The sequence below is a fragment of the Nyctereutes procyonoides genome, unplaced genomic scaffold, assembly GCF_905146905.1.
Source record: "Nyctereutes procyonoides isolate TBG_1078 unplaced genomic scaffold, NYPRO_anot_genome, whole genome shotgun sequence".
In the NCBI taxonomy this organism is placed as follows: Eukaryota; Metazoa; Chordata; class Mammalia; order Carnivora; family Canidae; genus Nyctereutes; species Nyctereutes procyonoides.
Window position 1 is genome coordinate 42,905,495 of NW_026575142.1, and position 12,789 is coordinate 42,918,283.

Below are 12,789 nucleotides of genomic sequence, written 5' to 3' on the forward strand. Positions count from 1 at the left end.
CTCCCCCCTTCCCACGGGCGGGGTCCAGACTATCAGTTTCAGCATTTACAGGAGTAGATTTGGCGGGTGTCAGGGAGGTTGTCCAGAGACAGTGACACCACGACAGGCGCAAGATCAAGAGATGGCTGTTCGCGGGGATGGGGCGCGCGGTTCCAGGCCAAGGAAATAGGCTGAGAAAGAGGAAGAAGAGAAATGGGTCCAGAAACCCTGTGTGTCTGTGGTGTGCATTTGTGGTGCATGTGTTGTGTGTTTGGGATGTTTCTGTAGTTTGCATACAGTGTGTTGTGTGTGTGGTGTGCATGTGATGCACGTGTGGTATATGCATGTTCAGGGAGGATGGTGTCCTCTCGGGTGTCTTGTCTGCACGTGGAGCCCACGTTAACTGTGCCCTTTGCACCCCAGGAGACAGGACGTCCCACATTTGTTGCGAGCCTAGGGTTCATTTGCAAGTTTTGAACTGGTGTGATCCCCATGAGCTAAGGATCAGAGCAGAGGAGATGCTCTGCCCCTTTTGCACACACGTCAGACGAGTTGAGGAGAACGTGTGTTTTTTCGTGCACAGAGGTGTGTGTGAGCGAAGTGCCCGCCATGGGAGGGGACCCTTGCCCGCCAGAGCCCACGCAGCTGCGAAGCCCTGGGGACTGACTACCGCCACGCCTGCCCTGCCTGCTCCTGGGAATCAAGGGTGAGTGTGCGCCTCCTGTGGCGCTCCAACCGCGGGGCGGCTTCTATCTAGGCGTGACCCCTGCAACCCTGGGCTGCACTTGCCCCTGTGCATTTCCCTTGGTGCCTCCCGAGGTCTCGGGGCCTCCTCCAGGTCTGATGTGGGAGCTTCCCGGAGCCCTTGGAGGAGCAGGGACTTGGTGTCCCTCCAGACCTCATGCTTGGCCACTGCACACTCGTGACACTTGGGCAGGGTCTGTTGAGGTTCAAACCGCTCTCAGAACCTGAAGAATCACTCTTAAATTTTACACATTGCAATACCAGTTGCAGCTTTGGGGCTTCCACACTCGGTCATGGTGACATTTCCATCCTGGGGAGCCCTTAGGACAGGGTGCCAGTGCGGGCAGCCCTGGGCTGACCCACATCCTCGCGTTTGCTCCTTCTGCAGGATGAGTGGTGTCTCTACCTCTGTTCTCATGTCACTTAGAATTTCTTCGGTCAGTGCCATGGCGTTGCCTTCCTGTCCCAAGGTCTGCACGTGCCCTCGAGCTGACCTTCTCCATCACGGGGTTTGGTTCCTGGCAGTGTTCTTTCTGTTGATTGGCGCTTCTGTCTGAATGTTGCGGTTACTCAGGAATCGTACTGTCATGCAGGGTACTACCCCACTGCCCAGTGCTCTGGCCTCGCTGGCCCAGTGGGATGCCCACCATGGGCCCCTGAGGGTCCCACTGACCAGGGAAGCCCCACCTGGCCCCACAGCCCAGGAACGAGGCGGCCGGCCCATGGACAGCAGCCACACTCTGCCCTCCTGTGGCAAAGTCTCAGGGCTCCACCTGTGGTGGCTGTGCCGTGTCGCTCACCCATCCTGACAGCCTGCTGCCTGGCCAGACGTGGCCACAGGTCCCTCCCAGCCCCTGGGCTCAACCCCAGTGACCCCAGAGCACCTGAGGCCCCAGAAGCCCCACGGTCCTCAGATCTTCGTCCTGTGGCAGGAATAGTACGACTCTCTGGGGATGTGGTATCTTGTTCTGTCCTTAAGGGAAACTTACAGGAAGATTCTCTGAGGATTTCAGGCAGGTGAAAGCGTCACATGGTCACACCAACAAGGGTCTGCTTTTCCTGCAGACTCATTATCGGTTTCCCAGGGATGAGGGCCTCATCCTGATGTGGGTCTTCCTCCTGCACATGATGGGGTTCCTGATGCATCAGTGCACATTTGTAAACAAAGCCCACACTCATCTCTGGAATTGGGCCTGCACTGCACTGGAGTCCTGGCGTGTACCCTCCTGGGTCCTGGGCCCTGTGGGCCTCACACCCTCCAGAGTGTTAGCACCAGTACTTTGCTGCTGTGGCCTGGGCAAATTGCGGGATTCCCCAGGGACCCTGGAGGGCTCCACCCACCATATTCCTCAAGATGTGGGCAGCCCTGGGGTCCCCTTGCCACACAGGCCACGGGAAGCATCCATGCACACCTGTCTGCACCCCTTGCAGATGGATTTGTGCAGCAGGAGCTGGAGATGGGTCGTCCCAGAAGCCGGGGGCAAGCAGGCCTCACCCCCGCAGCTGTCCCGAGTGAATGGCTGGTCGAGGCCCCTGCACTCCTTCCAGGTGGTGGCCTGGGCCACATTCCTCATCTTGGCTGTTGCCAACTTTGGCATCTTCATTCCCTTCCTGCCACATAACTGGAAGTACGTTGCCTATGGTGTATCCTTTACTGTGGGAGCAGCACCTGCTGTCCCAGGGAGGCTCCCAAGGGGCCCTCCCCAAGCTGGCTCAGGGTCAGGCCATGCCTGCTGGTTCCCCTTGCTATTCTGTCCTCACTGCTCCATCCTCGGCTCTGAGTCATCCCCAGGTGTATCACCCTGCCCTCTGATCCCATTCCCCCTGTTCACCCCAGACAGCCACCATGGCCACAGCGCCTGATGCCCACATCTGTTCCCTGTGTGGCTCACTGGCTCTGAGTCCTGACTAAAAGCATAGGCATGTCTGCCGCTTGGCCACCCTCGGTTTGGGGAGAGCACTCTCGGTGGCCAGGGGTGGAGGGGCCCCGGGGTGGGGCCAAGGACGGGAAGGAATCACATGGCCAGGGCATCCATGCAGGCACACATGGGCACAGTCCCACAGCAGCCATGCCCGTGTTCACACACACAGGTACTTCCTCGCATCTGAACAGCCCATCTGGCTCAGAGAATGAAGGGTTTGGTCTCAGGGTCCCCTCACATGTCCACAGTGGGCTGGGTCCAACAGGTTGGGTGGGGGAGCCATGCCGGGGGCCGAGGGGGTGTTTTTATAACACTGATTATAATGGTGGCCCGCCTTCAGCTGTTCATCATTGTGCTTTCCTGTTTGGTCCCTCTGGTAATACAGGAGCCTGTGGTGGGTGGTGGCGGACCTGGCAGAGAGAAAGCCTGCCGGCTGCTGGGACTCACAACACAGGCCACGGTGCAGGATGCGTGGAGGTGCTGTGCTCCGCCCCCAGCCGCCCAGGTGTCACCCACCATGCCCCTCTTCACGCCTTACAGTGTGGGTGGCGGATCTCAGTTCCACCAGCGCGTCCGTGTCTGGGGGCCACAGCTGCAGACCCCACCAATGCACCTAGGCATCCGCCATGGCCTGACGGGCGTGCCCACTGCCTCCCCTGCGCCTGGTGGCCCCTGACCTGATGGTCCCCCTGCAGGGCCCTCAGAGTGCCTGGTCCCCAGAAGCAGAGCAGGGGAACATGGGTCCTGTGTGCCCCGGGCCCAGCAGCCCCTCCTGCCATCTGGTGGTCTGACGGGGTGTGAGGCAGGGCCCAACGCACTTGTGCTTTCACTGCCGACAGGATGGATAGGAATACCCATCTTAAAGGCAGCCTATCTTAAAATTTCTCCAGTGGTCCTCAAAACATGGGAGTAATTTACCCAGAATCCAGTCACAGTTCACACCTTGCGTGTGGTGTTGGGTCTCCCATTCTGGCCCAGCGCTGTGTCCACAGGTGCCCTGGTCTGTGCACCACCCCCATAGCGGGGCCAGCCTGCAGGTAGGCCTTCCCATTGGAGCCCCCTCTGGCTGGGGCTTGTTGGGGGGGGTCTCTGTTTGCCACTCCTCCTGTGTGCTCAGCTCACTTAGAGGCTGTGCATAGGGCAAGGTGGCAGCCGCTGGAGCAGAGCAGTGGAAGCCAGCAGGTGCGGGTGGGCTCCCCTGTCTCTGCTGCCCCTCCTTGTCTGTATTCTAATGTGTGCCCTTGACTGGGGTCTGCTCACGTGCTGGGTTACAAGCCCTCATCCTCATGGTCCCTCGACTGACCAGAGCTCTGCCTGTTTGGGGGTGTTTTTTGAGCTTCCCTGTGTATTTTGTTCAGGGGGCACGCTGGCACTCACCTGCTCTGGGGCCCAGAGGTCCATTCCAGCTGGCTTCACGGACATCCAGGACTCAGGCTGCCCTAGGACACCAGGCGTCTTCTTGGGTCTGGGGACTTCCCTCAGGCCTCACTGCCGCCTGGGCCCTGCACTCTGGCCACCGGGGGGCGCCAGTGTCCTTCCACGCCTGCAGGGACCGCTGGGCCCCAGGGAGGAGGGCACCTCAGGAAGACATTGCTCAGGAGGCGGGTCCATGGGTTCCTGGCTGACCCTCAGAGTCTGAGCCTCCCCCGCCATCCTGCAACGGGAAGCAGGCTGACCCCCAGCCCATAGCGCCCACTGTGCAGAGGGACCAGTGTCTGATGTGACGGGACTTAGTCCGAGGGGCTGTGGCTGTGGCCAGGGTGCAAAAGCCCCTGTTGCACTGCTATGACAGTGCTGGCGACATCTCCCTCTGATTCCAGGGGCTGGGGTGAGGCAGACGCGGGGTGGGGGGGTGGGGAGGGTGGCTCTGGGGGCGCCTCACCTCTTCCTGCTGAAGAACCGGAAGGACGGGAGGGCGTGTGTCCTGGGCTGGCGGGTGTCCTGGGCTGGCGCCATTGCCTGTTTACCAAACACAGATTGTTGCTAGGGGACCAGGCCTCTGCTAACTGAGAGCCAGACCTCCTACCCTGTTGCTTTCCCTCTTTGTCGTTCATGGGAACCTGAGATCCTCTTGAGATAAATGAGAGCGGGAATTTGGTGTGGTACCCACTCCGTGACACTGGGGGCTCAGCCCCTGCTCACTGATGTCCATCAACGTCCGCAGTGTGTGGCTGAGTGAATGGTCTTCTGGTCCGCACTTCTGTGGGTGACCTGGGCTGTGAGGGCCCCCCTGAACCTGCCTGAGTGCTGGCTGGGCGGCGTTAGGTCAGACAAACTGCTGGGCTGTGTTCTTGCTTGGGCAGCTTCATGCCCCAGGGTGCCTCTTCATTCCTGGGGGATGGGGGACCCATCCCAGGGGCGGCCTGGCCAGGACACCTGAAGCATGGGGAGATCTGGGGAAATTGGCCACAGGCAGCTCCATGTGCCTGGCCCATCAGGCTCAAGTCACATGCCTTAGGTACCTGCACATCGAGGGTTGGAGTGCCAGCCATGCTGTCCCCACAGTCTCCCCGGTGGTCTCCTATGAGCCAAGTGTAGCCATGGGGGCAGAGGGCTTCAACCACACATCCAGGCCCAGCCTTACCTGCTGCCGACCTGTGCTCCTTCTCATGTTTCCTCCCATGCTCCCTCCTGGGCTCCCTGTTGTGCTCCTGCCCAGGCTCCCTCTCATGCACCCTCCTGTACTCCCTCCCGTGCTCCCTCCCGTGCTCCCTCCCAGGCTCCCTCCCAGGCTCCCTCCCCAGCTCCCTCCAAGGCTCCCTCCGATGCTCCTGGCTGCGCTCCCTCCTGGGTCCCTCCTGACCTCCCTCTTGTGCTCTCTCATGCTCCCTCCCAGGCTCTCTCTCATGCTCCCTACTGTGCTCCCTCCTGGTCACCCGCCCATCCAGTTCTGATACAGGCAGAGAAAGGGACTGCCCTGGGGCTGGGGCGTGGTTTCACTTCCTGCTGCATCTTATTGCCCTGGACCTGCTGCTCAGGATGTTCCTATTGCCCTGGTAACCACACAAACAGCACCATGCATCTGGCCAGCGCCTCAGGCTTTGGGGAGCAGGTGCAGGGGGACTGGCCTGCCAGTGTTGCGTTGTTGTCTCCTGCTGTGGTAGTGAAGCCTAGCCTGGCCCTGACCGCCCACCTGCTGCCCCATACCCTGCATGGAGCAGGGTCTTGATGTCACTGCATCTTCTCTATGGCCCGAGGGATCTGGTCAGTCCCTTCCCCCTGCAGGTCTCCCGAGGTGTGGCTCAGCCGCCGTCATCTGCCCCTGGCCTGGGTGCCAGCCTTCCCGTCTGACTATCTTGGCTCTCAGTTCATTCTTGCCTGCCCTCTGTACAGCCAGGTCTCCCCAGCAGGGCTGGCACCCCAGCCTCCGAGCCCACATCCTAGGTCTGCACTGTACCTGGAGGCGAGAGGACGAGGGACCATAATCAGCTCTGGCCAGAAACAGCCTCTCCCTCAGGCTTTTGGCGCATCATGGACATTTCTTACGAGGAGCTCATGGAAGGAGGGGCACGCCTGCCAACTCCAGGCCAGGCCAAGGCTGAGTGTTTTTGCGAAGTGCGCAGCAGACCCCGGATCACAACAGTGACAGAGCCGAGAGGGACCCCAAGGGGGGCTTCCCACAGCCCCTGCTCAGGAACCCCACCCCATAAAACCACTGCAGAGTCCTGAGCACCCGGCTGCTCATTTCCCCGCCACACCCTGGAGCCCTCCAGGGAAGCGGGGCAGGGCTGACTGGGAGGCGGCCTCCACCTCCTCTGTTTGGTTTCCATGGGGATGGCATGTTGGTCCTGAGGTGGAGGAGGAGGAGAGGGTGCAATCCCCGGGCCTGGTTTTACCCTGGGTGCTGCGGAGGGAGTGGGTGCTGGAAAGCCGGAGGGGCCAGGGGCAGGGAGACATGAGGGCAGATGGAGGCAGACCGGGTGCCTCACACAACGCCCTCCCTCCCCTTCACTTCTTGATGATATGCCTGCCTCCTACCCCACATGTGCTGTGGGAGCCTCCCGAAGAGCCCCGACACCACCTTCAGCACCCGGCATGGCACACACCCCTCACTGCACCTCCACGGCCCCCTTCCAATGGGAGAGCCTGTCTCCTGTGTGGGGCTCCCCTGGTGCCAGGCTCACAGCTCCCATGGCACTGACCGGCGGCCGCCTTGAGTGGGCACCTTCGCTGTGTTGTTCCTTGACACTCCCTCCTCAGGTGACTGGTGGGCTCTTCTTTCTCCACTTCCTGGTCCACTTGATTACAGTTTCCATCGACCCAGCTGAAGCTAACGTCCGTCTCAAGAACTACTCTGAGCCTATGCCAACCTTTGACCAGTCCAAACACACACATGTGATCCAGAACCAGTACTGCCACCTGTGTGAGCTCACCCTGTGAGTGCCCTGGGTGTGGAGGCAGGCGGCATTGGGGGGGGGGGAGCTGATCCCTCTGTGGCCTGCCACCCTGGGGGACCACGCAGGGGTGGGGCCGCCCAGGACCACCCTGTGTCCAGGCAGCTGACCAGCACCACTGTCCTCAGACACACAGGGCTCCTCCCCGGTCTAGCCACCCCCATCAGACCTCTACCTGGGCTGGTCGAGGCCCTGGGGTCTCCACCCAGTGGGCAGCCTGGAGGGAGGCCACAGCTCAGGGTGGATCTGAGGCCTGGCACCATGTGGATGCCCCAGGTGGGCAGGGCTCTGACCCAGCTTCCTCCTGCAGGTGCTGCCACAGACCCCCTCCTGATCTGAATTCTTCCTTTCAGGAGCGAGAAAGCCAAACACTGTAGTGCCTGCAACAAGTGCATCTCTGGCTTTGACCACCACTGCAAATGGCTGAACAACTGTGTGGGCAGCAGGAATTACTGGTGAGGGGCTGGGGGCTGATGGGGGTCTTGGAGAGTGGGGGGGAGACCCAGGTGTGGGGGAAGGGTGAAGTGGTGGGGGACCTCCTGGGTGAGGGTGGGGGCCCCAGGCAGTTGGGGGGGTCACTTCCTATCTCCAGCACGGTGGTATTTCATGTCCCTCTGTTCTCCTGTGGCTCTGAAACCTGTGACGTTGGCAGGGGCATGGACCCAGCTGCCTGGTCATTGACCCGCTGGCCTGGCCCAGCCTCCTCCTTCCAGTGAGGCCATCCAAGAGTATGTGGGCTGAGGCTGCTGTAGGACCAGTGTCCAGGCCCGGATGGGCTCAGATGTAGGGCCCATGAGCATCACTAGGACCCTGTGCTGGAGCCTGGGCTCTGAGTAGCCATGAAAGGCTGCAGCCCCCCAGCTCACACTGGCCTTCGCTGACTATACATGCCATCCTGCAGCTGATGTGCCGAGGGAAGACCATGTCAGGAGGGAGCCACTTGTTCAGGCCTGGGGAACACTGCTGCTTTGAGCAGAAGGAAATACAGAGCTCTCATAGTTAGAAAAACCCAATCAGCATCAGGTGACAGGGGCTGCCTGGAAGTCCCCGTCCTGCTTCCTCACTAGGAAGAGGAGCCCAGGGCCAGCCAGTGTGGGGTGGCTCTCTTCTCCCCCTGGACGCACCTCCTTCAGGCCTTGCTGCCATGCGCTGGTCACCTTGAGGTCCAGTTAGCCGTTATGGGTGTGCAGCCCTGCCACTGATGAAGACTGAGTGGACTGGGTCCCATGGCACACAGGTTGAGCTCAGAGGTCCTGACAGTGGGCCCTCGGCCCAGCAGTCAGAGGGAGCTCCCAGTGGGGACGAGAAGACCCTGGACCATGGAGGAGCCCTGGAGCCCCCCTGGCATCTGCTGGGCAGGGTCGGCAGGAAGGAACAGGTGCCTGACATACAGCGTAGGGGATACTCGGAGTGAGCACAGGGCCACCGTTCCTGCACATCTGCCCAGATTCCTGTCCCTGCAATCATCCAGCAGAGAAAGCAAGAGGGAGTGACTGCATTTACAAGACAATTTGTCAAAAAAAAGTGATCAAAGCATAGCAAGCCCTGAGAGAAGCCAGGTCTTCACAGAGAAGTGCTAGATAAGGTGCTGAGGTGCCACAGACCCAGGGGTCAGAGAGGGAGGCAATGTTTCATGTCCTGAATGTTGGCTGGACAGGCCTTGGTGCCCTGCCTATTGGAAGGGCCTGTCAGGGCCTTGCCCTGACATCAGGACAGGACAGCTGAGGGGCTTCCAATGCCTAGAGGGGCTCTCTGGAAACCAAATCCAGGTACAGGGCCAGGCTTGAGGACACAGGGCACTGGGCCTGTGCAGGACCATGCAGGAGACATACCTGGGGAACCGGGGATAGCCCTCAAGACAGCTACTCCCTGGGACCCTAGGGCCCCACTCCACAGCCACCTGACCCTGCAGGAACGTGCACATTTTAGCTCTCCACCTAAAGACATATGTAAAGAACCCTCAAGAAGTTCTGGAAAAGGGATGCCTGAGTGGCTCAGCAGTTAAGCGCATCTGCCTTTGGCTCAGGGCCTGATCCTGGAGACCTGGGATCGAGTCCCACATTGGGCTCCCTGCATGGGGCCTGCTTCTACCTCTGCCTGCGTCTGCCTCTCTCTCTCTGTTTCTCATGAATAAATAAATAAAATCTTTTTTAAAAATTTCTGAAAAAGATAATGGAATCCGCTAAATTTCAGATGAAGAGATAATACTGGGATTGAAAATGTTAAAGGAGTAGTTCCCTTCCCTGTCCCAAGAGCAGAAAGCCCAGGGGAAGACGTTGCAGTGGGAGCATATTCCAAGAACTGCTACCCACAGCGTATTTTCTGGATGGATCAGTTATTCTCTGGGTCTCTGAGTACATGCAGGGGGGCAGGACTGATTCTGGTCTAATGTCAAAGCACAGGACATCATCGTGCACAGCAGCGTGCACAGCCCCAGGGAGGGTGTGTGGAGATGGCCACCTGTGAGCTGCACAGGGCCAGGCCCCTGTTACAGCACACCCCTGGCCTCCCCAACCTAACTCGGCTTTGGTGCCCTGATGGAAGGCCAGCACCAGGAGCCCCCACCATGTGTCCACACCCAATTCTATTCAGTGGCAGCAGTCACGACCACAACCCGAGGCTAGGAGCCACAAGGGCTCATTTTCCACAGTTATGTGACCGGGCAGGAGCCCCAGGTGAGCGGCAGCTGAGATGTGGGTGACTGTGCACCCTACTTGGCCCAGAGTGCGTCCCTACCTGTGGCCCAGGGTGGCTCCTCCTCACCAGCTGGTGGGGGTCAAAGGGGAACACGTCTGGAAGCCATGAGATACGGAAACCACTGGTGCCGTCAGGGCGGCCTCAAACCAGCAGCGGCCCCTGGAGAACTCAAAAGGGGCTCCCAGGATAGGAGACGGGAAGAAGGCTGGGTCTTGGATCCAGGTCGCCAGGTTCTGAGCCCGGCTCTGCCTCTGCCTCTCCTGCAGGTACTTCTTCTGCTCTGTGGCCTCCGCCTTGGCCGGTGTGGTCTGCCTGACAGCCATCCTGCTCTATATCTTCATCCAGTTCTTCATCAACCCAGCAGAGCTCCGCACGCACCCTTACTACAAAAGTACGCACTGGCTTCTCTGTGGCGTTGCTTCCCCTCGGGTCACTAGCAAGCGGTAGCCTGTCCCTCCGGCTGCCTTTGGGGTAAAAGCCTTCCTTCTGGGGAGCATCAGCCTGGCCTGCCCCCAGCTAGGTGAGCAGTGGGGCTGGCAGGTGGGCAGCAGCCTCCCAGGCACCAGGAGGAGGGGTTCAGGGCCTGTGGGCACCAGCTGCTGAGGTCATGCTCCCAGGTAGCGCCAAGCACTGGAGGGGGCCCCTCACCCAGTCATCCTGGAGTTAGCCTTAGTGGGGTGGGAGGACAGGGCTGCTTGGGGACGGCTTCTGGGTGATGTGTGGCTGTGGGCCTCTGCTGAGTGGGTCCAGGACCTGGCCTTGAGAGCAGACGTGGGATTGGATGTGGCCTCGGAGGTATGTCCTGATCTCACCCCCAGACCTTATTTGGGAAAGGGTTTTTAAAGACATGATTAGGGATCCTGAAATGATCATAGGTTACCAGGGAGTGTGTGTGAGGGGTGTTGGATCCATTGAGAACATCCCTATAAGAGACCTGAGGGACACAGCCACAAGCCCAGGGGTGCCTGGGCCCTGCTACACCCTGACTTCTAGGCTCCATGTCTGTTTAAACCACCCAGACTGTGGTCATTGGTCATTGGTCAGCAGCCCAGACACCGATGCTGGGAGGACCTCAAGTGGAGTACCTTTTGTGTCTGTCCTGAGTGTTCAGGGACCACAGCCCTTGGGGTGCAGAGCAATGCTGTCCAGGCCTCTCTCCAGAGCACGTCATCACAGCCCAGCACAAAGAGCAGGAGAATGGAGGCACTTGTGGCCCACCTCAGAACATTCCAGGGACTGTCACCCCGCCCGGGCTCCAACATCTCAGCAAGGCCCTGTGTCGGGCTCCAGAGCAGGTCTGGACAGTGCCCTGCTCCCAGGAAAGTGAGCCGCCAGCAGTTACAGGGCCAGTGAGAGGATGCGGTGGTGGGACTGAGCCCCCGCGTCTCCCTTCTCCCTCTGCCATCTAACCAGAGCCCAGCTGCACCGCCCTTCTTCCTGGGGGGTGCGATGCCTGTGCACCTTTACCACTGGCCCACACAGCCCCTGGCATGGAGGAGCCCTCGTGGCACAGACTGTCTGACCTGCATCTGCTCCAGAACACATCCTGGTTATTTCTGTGGTAAAAGGGATCAGTGGGGGTCTCAGCGAGACCAGGCCCCACTCAGCAGAAGAGCTGCCCGTGCTTTGCACACAGCCAGCTGGAAGCCTCCACCTGCGATGCTCCCTGACAGTCTCTACACGTAGCCTGAGCCAGGGGGGCTAGCCGTGCCGGCAGCCTCCAGAACAGTCAAGGGTGGGCACGGCCCGTCCCATTACATGGCCTCCCAAGGTCCTTACACGCTCCAAATGTGGCTTGCAGCTGTGAGCGGGGACCTCGGCACACCCAAGTGCCCGCGCTGCACCTCTGCACATTTCTTCATGGCCTCCACACTGATGTGTAGCGCGGGGTCACAGGGCATGGTGACTGCCTGGAGCCCACTAGCCTCTGTGGCCACAGCAGGTACAGAGAGGCCAAGTGACCCTGGCTTCTCTCTGGGACTTGCTGGCCATGCAGCAATAGTGGGACCAGCTACACATGAATACCTGATGACTGAGGCGATCTCCTGGGTTTACTGTTTCAGAAGATTCCACAGGGCTGCTTAACCACCAGTTCCCTGGGACACTTTGCTGTCATTGGTGGGAATTCATGAAAACAGCACCAGCTAAGGGGACAGCGTGGGGTTGACCATCCCATGGTCCAGCCAGCCCCCCACCCCCATGGTGTTGCAGCCCCTGAGGCCAGCAGCCACCTTTTGGGGTGCTACGTAAGGGACTGGAGTCAAGCACCTTCTAGAGTGAAATGAGGGCATTTCAGCTGGAATTCCATCTCATGGGCCTGCCTGCAGATTCCTCAGTTTGGAAGTATCAGCAGCCTTTGGCACACAGAGGACCGTGTTCTGGAGATGCCCCGAGGCGTTGGCTACAGCTCTGTAGTTCTCTGTGAGAGTGACTGGTTGAGAATGGGGAAGGGCTAGGGCCAGGCAGTGGGCCAGGCTCTGGGTTCTGGACACTTAGTTATCCTCTTCCAGACCTATAAGTGGGATTGTTGCGGGTGGGTGTGGCTGCACTTAGGTAAGGTAAGGCACATCCCGGGGCAAGGAAGAGGGGCTCCCTTGGGCTGGTTTCCTTCTCACACTGCTGAGCCATGTCCTGAGGGGAGGTGCAGCCGCCGTGCCCCCGGTGATGGACAAGTGGGTGTCTGCCCTGCCTCCACAGAGATCTCCAACAAGAACACCTGGCTGCTGTTCCTCCCACTTTTCCCTGTAAAGACGAAGATCCCGGTGGTCCTCAGCATCGGGGTGCTAGTGCTGCTGTTAGATGTCATCAGCCTCCTACTGCTTGGGCACCTGCTTATCTTCCACCTCTACCTAAGTATGTGTCTGAGCCCCTACTCCAGTCAGGCCTCCATGCATTCGCTTGTGTCCCAAGTCAGAAGACTGCTCAGCTGGCCCCTGCCAGAAACAAGCACAAGACAAATCACAAGGCGGGAAGAGACACCCCTTGAGGGGCAGCAGGACTCGTTCCGTTCTGAGACATCTGAAACACGAGAAGGATTTTAGGATTTTAAGAGT

At 59.7% G+C, this 12,789-nt stretch overlaps 1 protein-coding gene across 1 annotated transcript in view; it reads left to right on the forward strand.

The window, feature by feature from the left end:
• Positions 1-567: 567 nt before the first annotated feature.
• Positions 568-12,789, forward strand: part of ZDHHC11 (zinc finger DHHC-type containing 11) — a 44,653-nt gene continuing 32,431 nt past the window's right edge. The window contains exons 1-5 of the mRNA XM_055308258.1: positions 568-685; positions 2,155-2,367; positions 6,846-7,021; positions 7,393-7,494; positions 10,003-10,127. Of these exons, the coding sequence (XP_055164233.1) occupies positions 2,155-2,367; positions 6,846-7,021; positions 7,393-7,494; positions 10,003-10,127 (616 nt within the window). The 5' untranslated portion in view covers positions 568-685. The remainder of the gene's footprint in view (positions 686-2,154; positions 2,368-6,845; positions 7,022-7,392; positions 7,495-10,002; positions 10,128-12,789) is intronic.